Genomic DNA, 22170 nt, shown 5'->3' with positions numbered 1-22170 from the left:
ACTGCACAAGATGACTGTCATAGCTATGAATAGAAATATGTCTTTACGCCATTTTTCCTATCATGCACCATTATTTGTTACACAAAAATACGGCTTTAATATGATTTCTCCATGTTTTGATTACCTGAGCAGAACATTTTTATGGTGTGCTTTTGTGATTGCCTTTTTGTATTGTGTGTTATATACATTACTTTGTGATCCTTATAGATCTCGAGGCTGCATTTATTGTCATATATTGTTCAGAAAATTTGTTAGCTCGGCTGTTTTTGGAGAAAACCCGAGGTATTGTCATAGCCAGCTGGTCCGCCGTAAGCATCATGCTAAATCCTTAACATTGGCTCTAAAATCAAAGTGCTTCCACCTACAACTTTGAAACTTCATATGTAGCTGCACCTTGATGAGTTCTACACACCAAACCCATTTTTAGGTCACTAGGTCAAAGGTCAAGGTCACTGTGTCAAGGTCACCCACAGCCGAGTGTGGCACCCGCTATGCTCTTGTTTCAATAATATCCTTACCCTGATCGAAACTTAGTCACATTAGATCTAAACTAGATTGTTATGTTAAATTTAAGAAAACTCTTGCACACTCTCTAGTAGTCTCATTTTAGTTTAATCTTAATGAAACTTGGTCAGAACATGTTTTCTTATGGTATCTCGGCCAAGTTTAAAAACAATATAGGGTCAAAGTCACAGTTACTAAAAATTAACAGACGTTTTTGCTCAATAACTTCAGTTTGTATTGAAATATTTTGCTCTATTAAAATTAAAAACCCAATTTAAAATCCTGGATAGTAGATTGGAGCATGTTAAGAGAGCTAGTGTTTAACAGGTGGTTTCCGATGCATATTACTCAATGGTTTGCATAAACGTCTTAAATTAAGACAGATTTGTCTCTGGAGTGTACAATCTTATATTAAATTGAGTGCAAATCAGGGTTCTGATAATAAAAAAATTCAATTCAGTTCAGACCTGAACAATTGATAAAAACAGGTAAAATCTGTCATGAAAATGTGAATAAAGGTAAATTAGACGATTTGTAGCTACCAGTGACTTGCTTGTTAAGTGAATACAATCTACATGTAGCAAGTTTAAGCCTATTTTCAGACACTGGTTTATCTCTCTGTGTGATTAACATCTATAACTCGACTATGGACTTGAGTGTGTGTTTTCAAAGTGTGTTGATAGTGGATACAACCAGTATAATATTAGATTAAAAAGTTTCAGGTTTATTGAATTGTTTCATAAAAAACTGTGTGTGTTTCGTCATGCTACACATGTTGGTGTTAATAACACAAATTTCTCTATATATTCATAAAAAGAGTAAAAAAAGCGACTACATAGCTTGTTAATTGGAAAACAGTTTATAATAAGTATTGAAAATGACAACTTCTGTCAATTCTGTTGGAAAAAGTTCAGATTTTGTGGAGGACTATGTTTGCAGCGCATGCGAAAGTCAAAGTATTTTTGAAAGTGCCGATATTTTTTGTGAAACATGTATGAAGTTTTTTTGTGGAAAATGTGTTTATTATCATGATCAATTGTACAAAAACCATTCCAAATATGGAAGAGAAGCAACAAATAACTGGCCTGTTACAAAGAAAATGGAGGATTTGCTTCTGAAATGTGATGTACATAAGGACGAGAAACTGAAAATGTTCTGCCAGGACCACAGTCAACTGTGCTGCTCAGATTGCCTTCTGCTTCACCACAGGTATGTGGCACACAGTCCTGAATATGATTGAATTGTATTAAGGTTTTATAAAATTATAGGGCTACAGTCACATTCATCCATCAAATATCTTCATTCTGAGCATTCAATTGTTAATTTTTTATGGTACTTATATGAAAGGACATTATTGCTAGATGTCTAAATGTCAAATTGGTGCCTACATTGATTGTAAAAACAAGTGTGTAGTTAATGTGTTTTTTCCCATGTAGGGGATTACTGTATTGATTGTAATCATTGTCAAAGCCTTGTTTATATACTTTTGTATTAGGTAGTTAATCTTAGGATCAATTTGTTGATTTTATGATAAGTGTAGGGTCACTCACTATGCAATAAGTTTTTAATGCCCCCAGAAGGTTTGCATATAGCAGTCGCATTGTCCGTCAGTCCATCTGGGATTCTGTATTCTGGAGTTTTTACGCAACTTTTTCAGATATTGAGCTGATTTTGGTATATGACTCTACTTACATCACCTACATATGAAGTGTGAGTTTTGTTCTGGTCCATTGATTTTTGGTTATGGGCCTTAGACGTAAACATTCTCTACAATAACCGTTTTCCTGATATTTAGCTCACCTGAGTGATGGCCTTTTGTCCGTCTTGCGTTGTCCATCGTGTGGCGTCAACATTTGCCTTGTTAACACTCTAGAGGCCACATTTATTGTCCAATCTTCATGGCATTTGGTCAGAAGATTGATCTCAATGATATATTGGATGAGTTCGAAAATGGTTACGTTTGCTTGAAAAACATGGCTGCCAAGGGGCGGGCATTTTTCCTTACATGTATATGGCTATATATGGCTATAGTAAAATCTTGTTAACAATTTTGAGGCCACATTTATTGTCCGATCTTCATGACACTTGGTCAGAAGATTCATCCCAATAATGTCTTGGACGAGTTTAAGAATGATTCCGGTTGATTGAAAAACATGGCCGCCAGGGGGCGAGGCATTTTTCCTTATATGGCTTTAGTAAAACCTTGTTAACACTCTAGAGGCCACATTTATTTTCCGATCTTCATTAAACTTGGTTAGAAGATTAGTCCCAATGATATCTTGGATGAGTTCGAAAATGGTTATGGTTGCTTTAAAAACATGGCCACCAGGGGGCGGGGCATTTTTCCTTATATGGCTTTATACGGCTAAATAAAATCTTGTTAACACTATAGAGGCAACATATATTGTCTGATCATTTAGAAAAAAGATCAGAAGATTCATCCTAATAATATCTTGGACGAGTTCAAAAATGATGCTGGTAGGTTGAAAAACATGGCCGCCAGGGGGCAGGGCATTTTTTCTTATATGGCTAGAGTAAAACCTTGTTAACACTCTAGAGGCCATCTTCATGAAATTTGGTCAGAAGATTAGTCTCACTGATATCTTGGTTGAGTTCCAAAATGGTAACGTTTGCTTGAAAATCATGGCTGCCAAGGGGTTAGGCATTTTTTCTTATATGGCTAAATATGGCTATATAGTAAAATCTTGTTAACACTCTAGAGGCCACATTTATTGTCCGATCTTCATGGAACTTGGTCAGAAGATTTATCCCAATAATATCTGGGACGAGTTTTAAAAATGATGCCGGTTGGTTGAAAAACATGGCCGCCAGGGGGCGGGGCATTCTTCCTTATATGGCTATAGTAAAACCTTGTTAACACTCTAGAGGCCACATTTATTTTCTGATCTTTATGAAACTTGGTCAAAAGATTTGTCCCAATGATATCTTGGATGAGTTCGAAAATGGTTTTGGTTGCTTTAAAAACATGGCCACCAGGGGGCGGGGCATTTTTCCTAATATGGATATATATTGCTTTAGTTAAACCTTATTAACACTCTAGAGGCCACATTTTTTGTCCGATTATCATGAAACTTTGCCAGACAATTTGTCCTAAAGATATCTTGGATGAGTTCCGGTTGGTGGAAAAACATTGCCGCCAAGGAGTCGTGGCATTTTTCCTTATATAGCTATAGTAAAACTGTTAACACTCTAGAAGCCACATTTATTGTCTGATCATCATGAAAATTAGTCAGAAGATTTGTCCCTATGATATCTCTGACAAGTTCGAAAATGGTTCCAGTTGCTTAAAAAACATGGCCACCAGGGGGCTGGGCATTTGTCCTTATATGGCTTCATGAATCTTCATGAAACTTTGTCAGAATATTTGTTTTAATGATATCTTGGATGTGTATGGAAATGGTTCTGGTCTGTTGAAAAACGTGGCTGCCATGGCGTTCACTAGTCATGAAAGTTGGTAAGAACATTTGTTTTAATGACATCTTGGGCTGCACAGAATAGATCAGATCCTTTGAATCTCAGAGGAGCGACTTTGGGCCTTTCAGGCCCTCTTGTTTACGAAATGCTTTTAGAAATTAAGTTCTTTTTTGGCATGTGACTCTACCTACATGACCTACAGATGAAGTGTGAGTTATGTTCCAGTTCATTCATTTTCTCTATTATAGCCGTTTTCCAGAGGTATTTTACGCAACGCTTTCATATATTAAGTGGCTTTTGGTAGGTTTATGAGTCTACCTACATAACTTACAGATTAAGTGCGAATTTCGTTCCGATCCATTGATTTTTGTCTAAGATATTGGCCTGGAAAATTTCTCTATAACAACTGTTTTCCGACTTTTTTTAATAAACGCTTTGAGCTATTGAGCTGATGTTTGGTATGTGAGTCTACCAACATGACTTACAGATGAGGTGTGCGTTTCGTTCAGGTCCATTGATATTTGGCGATGTGTTCCGGACCGAACAGTTTTCTTTAAAATAACTTCAGTTGGCTTCAAATCTTAGTAGGCGCATCATGTTTTACACAAACAAGTCTTGTTATTTATTTTTCAGGCCAATTTTGAAACATATACTTAATATGTTTGTTAATTTAAACTTTGATTTATAATATACTGTTTGAATATTTTGTTTCACCGAGATATTAAATATGTCAAAATGGTTTATTATCATTCGATGTTGTTTTGACGTTTTGGTCTGTTTGGAACATTTTTGTGTCTAGATACATATTTGGAACTGCTTGTGCCGGTTTCATTGAAACTTGTTATGAGTGTTTATTTGGGTAAGAGGATGATGAACATCAATTGCCAAATGCAATCCATATGCAAGTAACAGAGTTACAGTCCTTTTTTTTACTTGAAAATTATCACACCTTTGCCCGTCCTTCCGGAACACTTTTGTGTATGGAGCCATATCTCGGAATTCGCTTTTTGATGATTTGATTGAAACTGGTATTAGTATTTACATAGATAAAAGGACGATGCACCTCAAATGATGTCGAAATCCATTTTCAAATAACAGAGTTATGGCTCTTTTTGACTTGAAAATAAGTATACTATTGTGTCTAGGACCACATCTTGTAACTTCTTGGGCAGATTTAATTGAAACTTTGTATGAGTGTATGTATGGATATGGTTATGATGTGTGTCAGATTACAACACAATCCATTTTCAAATTACAGAGGTATGGCCCTTTTTGACTTGAACATACATTTATGTAAGATTTTTTCTGTCTTGAGCTGTATCTCCAATATAGATATGATCCACAACCATGACATGTACCAAAGTTTTAAATCATCACTTTCTTCTATCCATGAAAACAGTTAATTTGGCAGCGGATATTTATTCAACAACTATGCTTGTTTGTTTATAATACTCAATGTTTCTTTTTCAGACAGTGCATCGATGTGACTCTCATTTCTGAGTCAATAAAAAAGCTATCATTGGATATGCAACAGCTGTCGATCAATCTGCAAACTATTCTGTACAAACTTAATACGTTTAAGAGTACACAAGAGTCCATTATTCAGTTCGTGGAGGTATCATATAATGAAACATTGCAAGAAATCCGAGACACGCGTGCCAGAATAGATGCTTATCTGGATGAGCTAGAAAAAGCATCTCTGAAAGAACTGGATAAAATTAGGACCACATTGCAAACCTCTCTAAAGAAAGATGTTGACAACTGCAGCAGACTGAAGGATGAACTGCAACAACTTGGTGAAGCTGTACAGGGCCTGTGTAATAAGAGCACAAAAGAAATGGAGTTCATAGCCAATAGGAAATGTCTTGACAAAATTCAAGAATGTGAGACATATATGAAGGATAGCCCAGTAAAGATTCCGAGTTCAATGAAATTCCAGGCAAACATTGACATTGATGAGTACCTGTCTAAACTGTCAGGTCTAGGGAGCATTAGAGTGATGAATCCAAACCAGTTGATGACAGTGAAGAGAAAGTCTGAGTATAATATACAAATATCAAGTGACACCAAGACTTGTTTCATCACAGGCATTTGCAGCTTACCTAATGGCCATGTCATTGTTGTTGATAATGTAAATAGAAGAGTTAAGCTGTTTGACCAGCAATACAATGAAGTTAGCCACTGTGATGTGTCTGGTGAGCTATGGGACTTTTGCCTCATTACATCCAGTGAGGTGGCTGTGACTGTTGGCAATGCTGTGCAGTTCATCTCTGTAAGAAATGAGTCACTGATTAATGGGAGGAGGATTCAGTTACAGCATGCTGCTCGTGGTATTGCCCACCATCATGGAACGTTGTATGTCACATCAGGCACTGTTCTCTACCACTATACTCTAACAGGAACACTCATGAAACAGCTTTATACGGATACAGTAGGTGGCAATTCAGGTTAATGTATTTTCATTATATTTCAATCTTAAATATATTATACATACATGTATGTTCCAGTATTTGAACATAAAAAAGATAAATTTCATACTTTCATGAAATATTATGATATTATTTATATTTTGTTGTGATGAACATACTTGTTAATGTATTTAATCACGATTTATCTATATAGGACATATTTAATGTTTTGCAGTTTGGAAGTGTGCAGTGAGTCCTGCTAGGGACATGATCTATGTCACCAACTATGCCCAGCACAAGCTGATCACATTGGCCATGGATGGGACCCTTATATCCTCGTTCACTGACCCTGAACTACTACATCCACATGGCGTCCATGTTACACCTGCAGGACATGTGCTTGTATGTGGAAATACCTCCAATTCTGTTATACAGGTGGATCATGAGGGCAGAAAGAAGCTGGCAACTCTGCTTTCTCAGAAAGATGGATTGAGCAGCCCAACGTCTGTCTGCGTAAACAAAAATGTTGACCAGATCACTGTGGGACTATGCTACAACAACAAAATCATTGTTCTGGAACTCCAATAGCTCCGCTTGCTGAATATTTATGTATACACTGTTGTTAGTGTTATTTATGATTTGTTTTTAAGAATAAAAAAATAACCCATCATAGTTTGTACCTCAGGCTGAAAGAAACCTAGCTTTACAATTGTACATAGTGTTGATTGTTTTGTAAATGACTTTTGAATATTTATTTTGCAAATAAATCCTGATTATAAGATTGGGACGTGACGGATGGGCATGCGGGTGGCGTTAAACAGGTGGTTTTCAGTCCCTACGTTAAGTTTGAAATGACAAAATTTAATTAAAATTGGATAAAGCAAGCTTTATTGCTAGCTTGGAATTGTATTATGGAAACTGAAAACAGTGTTCGCTTAATAACTCGAGTTTGTGTAGCTAGCTTACATTAAAACCTAAATAGAGATTGCATTTAGGGAAAGGTCAATGTTACTATAAAAAGAAAATCAGCAAAGATGTGGTTTCCATTCAATATGCTGTAAACGCATAGTAATTCGTCGGTATGAAATTTCGTGCTTTCATAAAAAACAACTTATTCTTTGACTCGTAATTTTCGTGGATTTCAAATGAAAAACAGCTAATTCGTTGATACGTAATTTCGTGCATTTCAAATTTTTGGGGAAGACTGACCGTCATAATAATTAATCTTTTATTAAAACAACCAGAGTAATAACGAAGCATAATCTGCTAATTTGTGTTGACAGCATGAATTGAGGTTAATGTGCACTGAAGCATGAAAGTGTTGCCGATAATTGTCGATAAGAGCGATAAAGCGGCGCACTTGTGGGTCCCCGCTCGCTAATTGGCATCAATATAGTTTTGACAATATTTGCGATTCTCAGCGCAATCGGTCCCCTAGTTGTAACAATTGAGTAATAAGGTTCCCAAAATACACGTGTGAAAACCGTTATGTCTCTTTTAACTTTTATTGGCACTAATTGACATAATTACGTGATACTGAAGTGAACTATTACAAAAAATAAATATCTTGGATAACCGACAACAAAAGAAAATGTTGGAAATGACATTCGGAAATGACAGATTTTGGATTAAAAATGTATAAATAATCGTTGGTACTTGAATTCGTGGTTGGGCGGACCAACAAAATCCACGAAAATTCGTACCACAGGAAATTTAATGGTTTTACAGTATTTAGGTCGCATTTACCGATCTTGATAAAACTTAGGATATAGCAAGCTTGCATGGAAACCTATTTCCGGATTTTATTTCAGGCATGTTCAGTTAAGATCATAATTACTGTACATACAAAGAGAACAATTGTATGCTCACTTGCCTCAGTTTAGTACTAGGTATTGATTGTGAGGGTGTTTAGCTTATATTCATACCTACCTTGGGATTGCATTTGCGGCAGGTCAGGTTATGCTGAAGGACACTGTTTCTAAAAACAGAAGACTGATTTTGGGTGAATACATAGCGTTTAGATGGCGATATTGCAATCAAAATTTGAGTATAGGTTGCTTGTACAATGTATGCAGACCTAGCATTGGAATTCATGTGGGACTTTCATATTCTTTGGTTAGTTTTTTTTAAATATATTAAAACCGCTACTGCTCAATAACTTTGAGTTTGGATGGGTTTCTTGAGCCTCGCTTTGGATTCCATCTTGGTCCAGTTGGGTAAAGATCAATGGAAATGGAAAATCTGTTTCCACTCAACAGTTTGAGTATTAGAATATATGAACTGTATTCGGCTCAGTAACTTGAGTTTGGATGGAGAAGTCCTTTGGCTGAGGTATTTGACTGAAAGTGTGTGTGTGGTAAGCTTAAATGCAGACTTGGGATTAAACAGTTATTGTATCTAGATAATAATCAATGCATTGAAAAACTAGTTAACTGGTTATGCCATGTTTCTTTTTTGTGTTGTGTCTGTTGCTTACATGTGTGTTGAATGTATATATGGGCCATTTGTATGTCACTGTTAATAAAAATAGTAACAGTGTAATTATACCCCCATTACTGGTAATTGAGGCTATATAAGAGTCACTTTGTCTGTCGGTCCTTCCGTCTGTCCCAAATTCATCCAATCTTCACCAAACTCGGTCACAAGTTGTATCTAGATGATGTCTAGGTCAAGTTTGAATATGGGTCATACCGGGTCAAAAACTAGGTCACAGGGTCACTTAGTGTGTTTTAAACCAAAAGTTTGTCCGGACCATAACTATGTCATTTATCGTTAGATTTTAAAATGACTTGGTACATTTGTTCACCATCATGGGACGGTGTGTCGTGTGAAAAATGTTTGTTGATTTCTCCAAGGTCAAGGTCACACTTTTGGATTCAAAGGTCAAATGCTTGTCCGGGCCAAAACTTTGTCATTTATTGTGAGATTTTAGAATCTTTTGGCAAATTTGTTCACCATCAGTGGACGGTGTGTCGCGCGAAAGAATTACGTTGATATCTCCAAGGTCAAAGTCACACTTAGAGTTCAACGATCATAAATTAGCTTGTCCGGGCCATATCTTTGTCATTCATTATAAGATTTTAAAATCATTTGCCACATTTGTTCACCATATTTGGAGGGTGTGTTGTGCGAAAGAATTACGTCGATATCTCTAAAGTCAAGGTCACGCTTAAAGTTCAAAGGTCAAAACTGGAAAATAAATGAGCTTGTCCGAGCCATAACAATGTCATTCATTGTGAGATTTAAAAAACTTTTTGCACATTTGTTCACCATCATTGGACGGTGTGTCGGGCGAAAGAATTACGTCCATATCTCCAAGGTCAAGGTCACTCTTTGAGTTTAAAGGTCAAAAATGGGCCATAACTATGTCGTTCATTGTGAGATTTTAAAATCATTTGGCACATTTGTTCACCATCATTGGATGGTGTGTCGCGCGACAGAATTACGTGATATCCAAGGTCAAGGTCACACTTTGAGTTAAAAGGTAAAAAATGGCCATAAATGAGCTTGTCAGGGCCATAACTATGTCGTTTATTGTGAGATTTTTTAATCATTTGGCTCTTTTGTTCACTATCATTAATCGGTGTGTTGCGCGAAAGAATTATGTAGATATCTCCAAGGTCAAGGTCACACTTTTAGGTCATAGGTCAAAAATGGCAATATATGATTTTGTCTGGACCATAACTATGTCATTCATTGTGAGATTTTAAAATGACTCTGTACATTAATTTTATCACAGTCATTGGACAGTGTGTCATGGGAAAGAATTCTAGTGTTCAAAGGTCAAAATGGCTGTAAATAATAAGGGCATAATAATTCTTCAAAATTGCCATAAATTACATTCTCTTGTTTTGTGAAGACGGCATGCAAAAAAGTCTGTGTCAATGCAGCACGTGGGGGTATACGTCACGTCTGTGACAAAGGTCTAGTTATGTTTATAGTAAGATAACATGCATAAATTGGTTTGGGCTCTGGTCTGTTGAAAAACATGGTTGAAAAGGGGGAGGGTAATTAAGGGCTCAGTTTCTAATTACATGGCTATCATGAAATTTTGTGAACACTGTATTAGTCATATTATTTGCCAACTCATCATGAAACATGCTCAGGACATTCGTTCCAATCATATCTCAAACGAATTCTTAAATGGTTCATGTCCGTCGATCAGTTTTCCTTGTATGACTTTACTACAAGCATACGAACACGCTTTCATCACAATGTTGGCCCAATTTTTATGTAACTTGCTCATAATTTTTTTGTAATGATCGAAGGGTAGCTCGAAAATGGTTCCCGTTCATTCAGTTATCAAATTAAGTAGTTTGAGAAAGAGAGTCTTATTTTTTGTATTATTACTTAGGACCTAAAAAAATTTTTCTACTCCACCTACAGAAATCTAATAATGTGAACAAGCCCAGTCTATAATATACCAGTACATGACTTGGTGGATTGTGCTTAGATCGGTATCCATTCTTTTAAAAACATGGGTCTAAGTGGGCAGGGCATTTTCTTTATATGTCTATAGTGCACCTTGTTAATACTATATGTCGTCCAATCTTGTTTCGAATAATTGTTTATATGTTATCTTAGATCAGTTAAAACTGTCTGTTTAAGAATATGGCTGCCATGGGATTTTGTAGTTTAACTTGCAATGTTCGCTGAAGGGGAAAATTTTCACTCTGATTGATGTTGCTTCTTTGTGAAAATGAATTCTACTATTTAAGTGATACTTAGTATTTTATGATTTTGTGATGTACCGAATGAAGTCATGATAATAAGTGGTGTGTAAATGACCATTATGCTTATTAATTGTGTTTGTTGAGTTTTATGCTTAACTACCAGTATTTTAAATGATTGCTATGTCGAGTTTTTTGCTTTACTTAAAACTGGCATTTTAACTGATTGAAATTTTTTTGCATTTATATTTTTTTAGCTCATCTATTTTTTGAAAAAGAATTATGAGCTTTTGTCATCACCTTGGCGTCGGCGTCGGGTTAAGTTTTGCATTTAGGTCCACTTTTTATGCCCCCCTTCGAAGAAGAGGGGGTATATTGCTTTGCTCATGTCGGTCGGTCGGTAGGTCGGTCGGTCCGTCCACCAGGTGGTTTCCGGATGATAACTCAAAAACGCTTGGGGCTAGGATCATGAAACTTCATAGGTACATTGATCATGACTCGCAAATGACCCCTATTGATTTTTTCATAAAGTATCAATGCTATTACATTCAAACTTGGTACACTTACTTACTATCATGAGGGGACTGAGCTGGCAAAGTAAGATAACTCTGGCTTGCATTTTGACAGAATTATGTGCCCTTTTTATACTAAGAAAATTGAAAATTTTGTTTAAGTTTTGTGTTAAGGTCAATTTTATTCCTTAAGTATCAAAGCTATTGCTTTCATACTTGCAACACTTACTAACTATCGTAAGGGGACTGTGCAGGCAAAGTTATGTAACTCTGACTGGCATTTTGACGGAATTATGGGCCCTTTATACTTGAAAATTTGGTTAAGTTTTGTGTTTTGGTCCACTTTACCCCTAAAGTATCATAAATATTGCTTTCATACTTGGAACACTCGCAAACTATCATAAGGGGACAGTAAAGGACAATTTGCATAACTCTGGTTGTCATTTTTATGAAATTATGGCCCTTTTTGACTTACTAACTTTGAATATATGGTTACATTTTGTGTTTAGATCCACTTTACTTCTGAAGTATCAAGGCTTTTGCTTTTAAACTTCAAATACTTTCATGCTATCATGAGGGTACTGTACCTGGAAAGTTGAATTTTACCTTGACCTTTGTTTATGATTAGATTCGATTGATACTTTGACAAAACAACTCTTACTTGACATACCACAATTGACTCCACCCAAACCAACCCCCTCCCCCGGAATCCCACCCTCAATCCCCCCCATTTTTTTAAATTAAAGATCATCTAATAAATGACCACCACACCCTCACACTATACCCCACCACCCCCCACCTCAAAAAAATAATTTTTGTGCCCCCGGTAGCGTGGCATATAGCAGTTTAACTGTCTGTCAGTATGTCAGTCAGTCTGTCTGTCCGTCCGAAAAAAACTTTAACATTTGCCATAACTTTTTCACTTTTTGAGATAGCAACTTGATATTTGGCATGTATGTGTATCTCAAGGAGCTGCACATTTTGAGTGGTGAAAGGTCAGGTCATCCTTCAAGGTCAAATGTCAAATTTATGGTGTCAGTCCGTCCGAAAACTTGAACATTGGCCATAACTTTTTCAATATTGAAGATAGCAACTTGATATTTAGCATGCATGTGTATCTCATGGAGCTGAACATTTTGAGTGGTGAAAGGTGAAGGTAAAGGTCATCCTTCAAGGTCAAATGTCAAATATATGGCGTCTGTCCGTCCGAAAACTTTAACATGGGCCATAACTTTTTTAATATTGAAGATAGCAACTTGATATTTGGCATGCATGTGTCATTCTTCAAGGTCAAGGTTATCCTTCAAGGTGACCAAAGGTCAAAAAAATTATATTTTTAAAAGCGGCGTTATCATGAAGCTGCACATTTTGAGTGGTGGAAGTTTAAGGTCAAGGTCATCCTTCAAGGAAAAAAATATATATAAAATTCAATGCGGCGTTCTCATGAATCTGCACATTTTTAGTGGTGGAAGTTCAAGGTCATCCTTCAAGGTCAAGGTCATCCTTCAAGGTCAAAGGTCAAAAAACAAATAATTTTTTTTAAAGCGGTGTTATCATGAAGCTGCACATTTTGAGTGGTGCAAGTTCAAGGTCAAGGTCATTCTTCAAGGTCAAGGTCATCCTTCAAGGTCAAAGGTAAAAAAAATAAATTCAAAGCGGCGTTCTCATGAAGCTTCACATTTTGAGTGGTGTAGGTTCAAGGTCAATGTCAAGGTCATCTTTCAAGATCAAGGTCATCCTTCAAGGTTAAAGGTAAAAAAAAAAAAACAAATTCAAAGAGGTGTTCTCATGAAGCTGCACATTTTGAGTGGTGGAAGTTCAAGGTCAAGGTCATTCTTCAAGGTCAAGGTTATCCTTCAAGGTGACCAAAGGTCAAAAAAATTATATTTTTAAAAGCGGCGTTATCATGAAGCTGCACATTTTGAGTCGTGGAAGTTCAAGGTCAAGGTCATCCTTCAAGGTCAAGGTCATCCTTCGAGGTCAAAGGTCAAAAAGATAATATTTCAAAGCGGCGTTTTCATAAAGCTGCACATTTTGAGTGGTGGAAGTTCAAGGTCATCCTTCAAGGTCAAAGGTAAAAAAAAACAAAAAAAATAATTTCAAAGCGGCGCAATAGGGGGCATTGTGTTTCTGACAAACACATCTTTTGTTTTTTTCAAACATTGTTAAAAAACACAAATATTTATTTTTATTATTTTATTTTTTAAATACCGTCCAACCATCCCACCCAAGAATCCCCCCCCTCCCCCAAAATATAATATTTTGTTTTTGATTTATTTTTTTTGCATTTTTGGAAGATAATGTAATATGACCACACCCCCACACTATAAACCCCTCTCCACTCCACCCCTCCCTCCTTTGTGATTGAAATTGAGATAGGTCCCTTCACCTTTAAAAAGAAAAAAGATGAGCGGTCTACAACCGAAAGGCGGTGCTCTTGTTTGTATTTAGTTGCAGTTTGTAATGAATTGGGACGATCGTTAAATAACATAAAATAAATTTATCTTGCGACTTCTTTTATCTTGAGTTGTTTTATGTTCTATTATTTTTACCTTTAAAAGTTACAGTACATTGTATGTTAACCAATAACCCCAATACTAGTTGTTACAAATTTTTGGATAAAATATAATTGTCTAAAATAAAACAGCACAACACAAACCATAATGTCTATCTCTTGCTCATTTATGCTCAATTCTGACTTTAAACCTGACTAAACAATTTGAGTTGATCCACTTTTGATACGTATGGGAATATGAGACGCACGTTACTGTTGTACGTGAAAGTGTTGCGCATTATATTCCAGAATGTAATGATGATGATGGTGATTGTGATGATGATGATGATGCTGATGATGGACTCATAATGAAGTTACAAATACAAGCAACAACTCGTATTTCTAATTATATTGAATAACTCCAATTTAAATTTCTTCATATTATCATGTTTAAGTTTCTTTTGCTTCTGGAAGAGCGGCCCAGGGCTCTTGTTCTCTTGTTTTAGTGTATTAACTGTTGACAAAGGAAAATTTAGAAGGCTAAACAAACAAATATTTTATCTTTAGGGTCAAAATACATAATTTAGAAAGATATTTTGTGGGTATGACATCATGTGCTGGTGATATAGCTTGAGGATTTAGGTTCATTTATCAGCAAAATCTTGCAAACTTGTAGCCCGTCTCTAGATTTGCCACCGATTTCCACCAAATGCCACCATTTGCCATGTAAAAGTGTGGCAAACGGTGAAAATTCGATGGAAAACGATGGAAAATGGTAAAATGCCATCGTTTTCCACTAATCGATGGAAATCAACAGTGGCATTCGATGTAAAACGGTGGAAATTTGATGGCAAACGGTGAAAAATAGGACTTTGTCATTTTTTGAAGTGGAAAATGTACATTTTGAATAGGAGAAAATGGCTCTTAGAAAATTTTGCAAGAAAACCTGAGTGGCAAACGGTGGAAAAAAAACTTAGAACATTTTCAAACAAAATGCTCTCTGACAGAACAGAAAACGAAAAACAGTTCTTTTAATTTAAATTGAATGTTCATATAATTAAATGACATTTTCCGCAATTCCATGCGGAAAACTAGTAAAAATATGCAGAAATATGCGGAATTATGAAGAAAATATGCGGAATAATGGGGAAAAAGACTGAAATGTGCGGATATTTGATTTTTTATGAGATTGCGGATGCTCAAGAAAATTTGTCCGCATATTTTTGCGAACATTTGGTTTTTATAGGCGGAAAGTAGATTTTTGTTTGCACAAAGCTTGATTTTGTACACGGAGAATACACTTTTGGGGAAAGATAGGACTAGTTATTTCAGGCTATTTCAGAAGTCAGATGTGTGCGGAAAACACTGTTTGTCATTTTTACAAGTATTCTAGACATAGGCATTAAAAAACAAATCTGAGTGCTGTTTCTTGTTGTAAGAGCAGTAGCAGTTGCATTTGTAGTTGAATCAGTGGTGGTGGCGGATGTAGTGGTTTGATGGTAGTAGTAGTAGTAGAAGAAGTATTAGTAGTAGCAGAGGCAGTAGCAGCAGTAGTATAGCTAGTAGTAGTAGTGATAGAAGTTGTAGCAGTAGTAGTAGTTGTAAACGTAGTAGTAGTAATAGTAATAGTTGTTGTTGGAGTTGTAGGAGAAGTTGTTGTTGTATCAGTAGCGGTGGTGGTGGTGGTAGAAGTAGTAGTAGTAGTAGAAGCAGTAGTAGCAGTAGTAGCAGTAGTAGTAGTCAGTGGTGTCGTCGTTGTTGTCATTGTCGTCGTAGAAGTAGCAGCAGCAGCAGCAGTACAAGTAGTAGAAGTAGAAGTAGTTGCTGTTGTTATTGTTGTAGTTATTGTTGTAATAGCAGTTTTGTAGTTGTTGTAGTATCAGTGGTGGTGGTGGTGGTGGTAGTGATAGTAGTAGAAGTAGTAATAGTTGTAGTAGTAGCAGTAGTAGTTGCAAGTAGTAGTAGTAGCAGAAGTAATAGTAGTAGTAGTAGTAGAAGTAGTAGTAGTAGTAGTAGTAGTAGTAGTAGTAGTAGTAGTAGTAGTAGTAGTAGTAGTAGTAGTAGTAGTAGCAGTAGTAGTAGTAGTAGTAGTAGTAGTAGCAGTAGTAGCAGCAGTAGAAGCAGCAGTAGTAGCAGCAGTAGTAGCAGCAGTAGAAGCAGCAGCAGCAGTAGCAGCAGCAGTAGCAGCAGTAGCAGCAGCAGCAGTTGTTGTTGTTGTAGCAGCAGTGGTAGTTGTTGTAAGTTGCAAAGCAATTTCTACAAATAAAAATTTCTTAACCCTGTTCAAGTTACATACACTCTCTCTGAATACAGCAACTACAGCTGAGGTTTACAAACTATCTCAGATAACCACTGTGTGTTGTTGGCTTAACAGCCTTTTCTGATTGGCTGAATTCAAACACAGATGGTTTTCCCCTTGGTTTGAAATACTGGCCGGTACACATGTTAGAAAATATACAGGTTTAACTTGTTGTTAAAATGAAACTAAATTAATTTCACAAACAGTAGAGATGAGTTATTCCATTACCAACAATTTCTTAAAATAATTATGTATAATTAATATCATTTGGATAGTGACATGAAGTGTTGTTAAAGAGTGATGAATACAGTGTTTCAGCAGTCTGTCTAGGAATAGAACAACAACTAAAGGTTTGTGCTTTTCATAATATTTCTAAATATTCCTTAAAATTAATGCTTCTTATGTCATCATTGTAGAATTTTTTTTGATGTGATATTTATGGCAAATATTAATTTAAATGATGTAATACGAATTTACAATAAGTGCAGTTTGCAGCTTGATTAAGGAAGTAATTAGACCTAATGTGTAGAAATTAATAAGGTTGAATGTAGTATTGGAAGTTTATCATGCTAGGGAACAGATGCTTAAAGGGAGTTTTGTGCTGTGCATGATGAGCACTCAATGCTCATTAATGATGATAATGTTTATAATAATAAATTAATTAATTAAATTTTTATGTTTCACTGTGCATTTTCATACCAATAGAAATTAGAATTAAACATTATTATAATTGTAGCAATATTAAATTTGTACTTATCATTCCAACAAATTAAGCTAAAATAAAAAGATAATGTGTTAAATATATTTTGTCATAATTTTGTTTAGTTTTAATCTAACCTGAGCAAAAAGTGATCATTAACTTGGCTGGTGTTCTACAGACTGAGCTATCCCGCAACCTGACAATTTATCTACTAAATTGACTTATTCAAAACGTGATATAAGATCAAAATTACATTTATTTGAGTAACCAGTAGGACTTCAATATTAAGGGTAGATGACTACAGATTTATTGATTTCTATGGTTTGTCATACTTTTTTCGACAGCTTGATGGCCGACTTACAGAGCATTAGCAACAGTTTCAGCAGCGACTTCTCCAACAGCAGCAACTTCTCCAACAGCATCAACCACTGCAGCAGCGAAAACAACAACTCCAGCAGCAATCAACCCAGCAGCAGCAACAACCACCCCAGTAACAACAACCGCAGCAAAAACAAATCCAGCAACAACAACCAGATCCTCAACCAGATTGTCAAGAGCTACCTGTCAACAGGACATAATTATGGTGGGTACACAAAAGTAATTATTACAAAAAGTATATAACTTAAAGCTACAGTATGCTGTGGCAAACTGAAGCATTAGTTATTGCTTACTGATCTCAATTCACTTATAACAGATTCAATCAATTTTATCTTTACTCTGTAATTTGTAAAATTATTATAATGTCTTATTATGTCACAGAAAAGTGCTGGTAAAAGAACTAATTTTCTTTGAGCAAAAAGGAAAGTAAGGAATTCAAACTTTGTATATAAAGTTACAGAATTTAATGTAAACATTTATTTCAGGCCCAGCTGCTATTAGACATCACTGGCATAACAGATGCCAGTAAGGCTGCAAAGAAGTTGTTCCGCCGCCTGTACAGGGAGGAGTGAAATAAAACGAAGGACTGTGAAACACTAGAGTACTTGAAATATTCTGTTTTGTTAAGAGTGTATATATCCATTGTCTACTTCAAATAATAAATTGTTATACATTATTTCTTTACCTAATTTGTATTTTATTTATCCTTTTTTCAGTTAGTTGACTTTCAAACTGAGAATGCAAAGTGCCATCAATATCCGTAAAACAATGACTAATTGTACATCTTGCTTCACCATTTGCCAATGTCTGTGGCAAACGGTGTAAAATATTACACCATTTTCCACTGGATGGCAAACGGTGGCATTTTGTCCAAATTCTCCACCGTTTGCCATCGTCTGTGGCAAACGATGTAAAATTTTACATCGTTTTCCACTGGATGGCAAACGATGGCATTTTGTTTCAATACTCCACCGTTTGCCATGGTCTGTGGAAAACGATGTAAAATTTTACGTCGTTTTCCACTGGATGGCAAACGATGGCATTTTGTTTCAATACTCCACCGTTTGCCATGGTCTGTGGAAAACGATGTAAAATTTTACAGCGTTTTCCACTGGGTGGCAAACGATGGCATTTTGTTTCAATACTCCATCGTTTGCCAGAAAATGCCACCAAATGCCATCGATGATGTAAATTCTTCACTGTCCTCTTTTTTTTCACTGTTTTCCACCAATTTTCATCAAATTTGATGTTCCAATACTCCACCGTTTGCCACTCTTTTTTTCCATGTAAAACGATGAAAATCGGTGGCAAATCTACAGACGGGAAGCAAGCACCAAATTTTCCATGAATGTACCTTAATATGTGCTCTTTCCAAAAAACCCGTTAGCCACCAAAAATAATAACATGGCGGCCATTTTTTTCCAAAATGGCGGCTGCATAATTGTGTATACAATTTTTATTGAAAATCAAGGTATTTGCATTCGGACACTAATGAACAAACATTATTCAGGTTGCTTTGTTGTTAAGAATGTTTAAAAGATACAATTTATTCTTCTTTGACATTAAGATGTGAAATATTGTACATTTGTATCAAAATTGTCGCAATTTGATGTTAACGGACGACTTATGACCCAGTGATCAGGGAAAAACTGTAAAGCGCCTTTGAACGCACATCTCGAGTATAAAAAGGGCGCTATATAAATGTGGTATGAACAAAAAAAAATTGCACAATAATTGTGAACCACATATGTACGTATATATCACAATAAAGTTATTGTATAAAGACAATACACACACATGTATGGAACACATAAACAGCTGTGTTAAAACATGTTGAATAAATAAGTATATATAGCATTTAAAAAGAAAACTATTTTACACCTAGGGGTGCCCATATTATTGATTTATTGGTATCAATTGTTGGACAGTACCTTCCAAAAAATAAAAATAACACAATATAAACCACAATCATCACCTTTGTCATAAAGACTAGTTTGAACTTCAAGATTATTAATAATAGTTTATTGTAAATCTAGAGGTGCAACATCATTACTTGAAGACTTATATTTATTGACTCTAAGTTATGTGTGATCAATCTTGTTTACTGACTTTTAATTGAGTTTGAAATACTAGCAGGGTTATTCAGAACTTCTCTCCTTATAATGTATATGAACTTTCTTTATTCACATATATTGTTTAAGGATCGTTGGGTGTTTTACTATGGTATGATTAAACGTATGATCTTATTAAGACATTTACTGGCACTTTATTGTAATTGGTACTGTTTGCATACGCCCTACAATCAATGCAGAGTATGCAAACTCATAGTCTGAAGATTGCTTTATATTAAATATGTAACTTGGCTGATAAAATGGCAATCTATATTGCAACTATCTTAGTTTGAGATAAATAAATGATGTAAACACTCGTCAATAGACTTTATCAAGATAAATACAGATAAAACCCCAAACACATGTTGTTGACCTCCTAGCATTTAACCTGTATATGCATATCAGGTGCTTTTACAACATGCGATCATTCATGTGACGAGGTGACCTAAACATAAGATAATTCAAATAGTATCTGTGTTTTAGATATTTAATTTATAGAACGCGGGATGATAAAATCAAAGTGTCCTTTTCTATAACGTGATATTCAGATAAAGGTTGCAAGGTATTAGCCAAGTCAGCATTTAATGTTGTGCATGGATATTCAATCGTTTCATTGATTTGCAGTATACAAATGACAAGCTGACCCCAAAATATAAAACCTAGTGAAAAACTTCATAAAAACGTTACGACTCAATTTTCATGAACTCGCAGTAAGGATTGTTACGTTACTTTTCAGATAAGGTCTAGTATTGTGCTATTTGCGAAAACAAAACCATATTTTTCAAAACTAAACATATTTTAATCAATAGATGTAAACAAGAGTTTATTTAAATTTATTGACCTTGGATGAAGTGTTCTCAAATGTGTCAATCGCATCTTGTGAGTGATAGGTGACACGCGTGATTCAATCATCACTGGATAATTCTCGGTAGCAATTAGCTGCTGATAATATCAGCTTGATATACAGAAAACATACCTATGGTAGTTGATTCATGTATTTCAATACATTTAAATAAACATGTGTTGTAACGTTTAGTTGTGTCTTAATAGACTGAAAGGAGGTATGATTCTTGAACTTACGTAAAAAATACTCTACATCAATATAATATGTTTGTGATTTTGTAATATCTTCAATACCGTTTACGAAGTTGTTCACAAACAAATGGAAATAATAACTACAAATGAAAAAGTACGTACTGAGGTACCAGTAAACCTAATGTAAATACTTGTAATTTAAAGAAATTGAAGTGGTGTGATCACAAAGAAGTCACAGGGGGCCATTAAGTACGATGACTCTGGAAAAGTGACATGCATAACTAAGTGACAAATCTTTAAAAACAGACATAATAATACACACACTTGGTATTGCTAGTGGGACTTTTCAACACAAAATATGTATAAAAACCATTTCTTATTTCTTATACTTCTCATATTAAGGATACATATGTAACAGTATTCATTGGGTTGAATTCTTAGATGTGTATTATTTTGTTTTCGATCCCTGTGAGCATTGTTATCAATCTTTCACATATTCTCAATGACTTACTTTCACAATATTATTATACAGGACACTTGCAACAATCAAACTCTCTGCTATATGACACCCAGGGTCGGTAAACGAATGTACTCATAAAAGCTCCAATCATTCAAGAAGAACAAGGCAGAGTTAACAGGTATTTCAGAAAGAACTCCGCGGAAATCACCATACAAATCATATGCCAAAATACCGCAAGTTGTTCCACAATTAATGAAACTAAGGCAATAGAAGGCGCATAACTGCATGTAACAATATATCATATTTATCAGTTGCAAACATATGCACTCATCTTTTTCTGAATGCATATGACAGCAAAACAGGAAACCGTTTCATCTATCACAACCGCATACTTTGCAAGCTCATTGCTCATTTTGAATTCGTATCAACACCGACATTCGCAAAGTTTTATTAGAATTTCTAAACAAATGAATTCGCGTTGGATTTGCTATTGCTTTTATATAACGGGTTCAGCGTTGCAAATTGCGATTCAGTACAATCTGGCATCTGCATTTTATCAATAGTGTAAAAAGCTTTACATTAAAAACTTCTTCAATCATGAATATCGTACAAAGAAATTCTCTGCATCACCCTATATTTTTTGCAAAACAAACATCCATTGATAAATATGTTCACATATGCACGCATGCAATTAATAATGTGACCTGCACGCATGCAATTAATAATGTGAACTTCATTTAACTTCAATTCAAAGACGAACGTGTCCTGAGACTGAAACAATGACTGTGTAATGGGAAAATAACAATAATCATACCATCAGTGTGTTTATTTACAAGTATGACCATCCTAGATACATCTTGTCTGTGTTCTGTATCAGTGTTGATTTCTAAAATTGAATGTCATAAACGAAGTCAAAAAATAAAATATTTGATTTTTCATAATCCGATTTTAAATCCAATCAGTTCATGCTTTTGTTTAAAATCCTAACATGGTGAGCTAATTGTTTGGATTCAACTCTTAAGTTTTAGTTTGTTGTTAATGGAACTTTCATTGGTATTTGCATTTACAATCGCTAGAAATAATAAACTATACAAAAAATGCATTCAAGTTGAAATCAGTCAGTAAGGTTTTAAATATCAAAATAAGATACGAAATTGTATTGTT

At 35.3% G+C, this 22170-nt stretch overlaps 3 protein-coding genes across 3 annotated transcripts in view; all 3 read left to right on the top strand.

Annotated features, from left to right (window-relative positions):
• The window catches only part of LOC127858322 (SPRY domain-containing protein 3-like), a 95875-nt gene that overhangs the window by 14615 nt on the left and 59090 nt on the right, over positions 1 to 22170 (top strand). The window lies entirely within an intron of this gene.
• The window catches only part of LOC127858320 (histone-lysine N-methyltransferase SMYD3-like), a 55007-nt gene that overhangs the window by 28799 nt on the left and 4038 nt on the right, over positions 1 to 22170 (top strand). The gene's annotated exons all lie outside the window — the stretch shown is intronic.
• LOC127858319 (uncharacterized) lies at positions 994 to 14043 on the top strand. The gene is made up of 3 exons (XM_052395355.1): positions 994 to 1713; positions 5410 to 6386; positions 6583 to 14043. Exons 1-3 carry the CDS (start codon positions 1382 to 1384, stop codon positions 6933 to 6935), a joined length of 1662 nt encoding a protein of 553 aa, XP_052251315.1. The 5' UTR covers positions 994 to 1381; the 3' UTR covers positions 6936 to 14043.

Source organism: Dreissena polymorpha, chromosome 14 (genome assembly GCF_020536995.1).
Source record: "Dreissena polymorpha isolate Duluth1 chromosome 14, UMN_Dpol_1.0, whole genome shotgun sequence".
Classification (NCBI taxonomy): Eukaryota; Metazoa; Mollusca; class Bivalvia; order Myida; family Dreissenidae; genus Dreissena; species Dreissena polymorpha.
This window is presented reverse-complemented; position numbering and strand designations above follow the sequence as displayed.

What these genes read in the sequence shown, in the direction of transcription:
- LOC127858319 (XM_052395355.1), top strand. Translation starts at nt 1,382, where the DNA reads ATGACAACTTCTGTCAATTCTGTTGGAAAAAGTTCAGATTTTGTGGAG. An exon ending in TGCCTTCTGCTTCACCACAG is followed by an intron (nt 1,714 to 5,409) that starts GTATGTGGCACA and finishes TTTCTTTTTCAG; the next exon opens with ACAGTGCATCGATGTGACTC. An exon ending in TACAGTAGGTGGCAATTCAG is followed by an intron (nt 6,387 to 6,582) that starts GTTAATGTATTT and finishes AATGTTTTGCAG; the next exon opens with TTTGGAAGTGTGCAGTGAGT.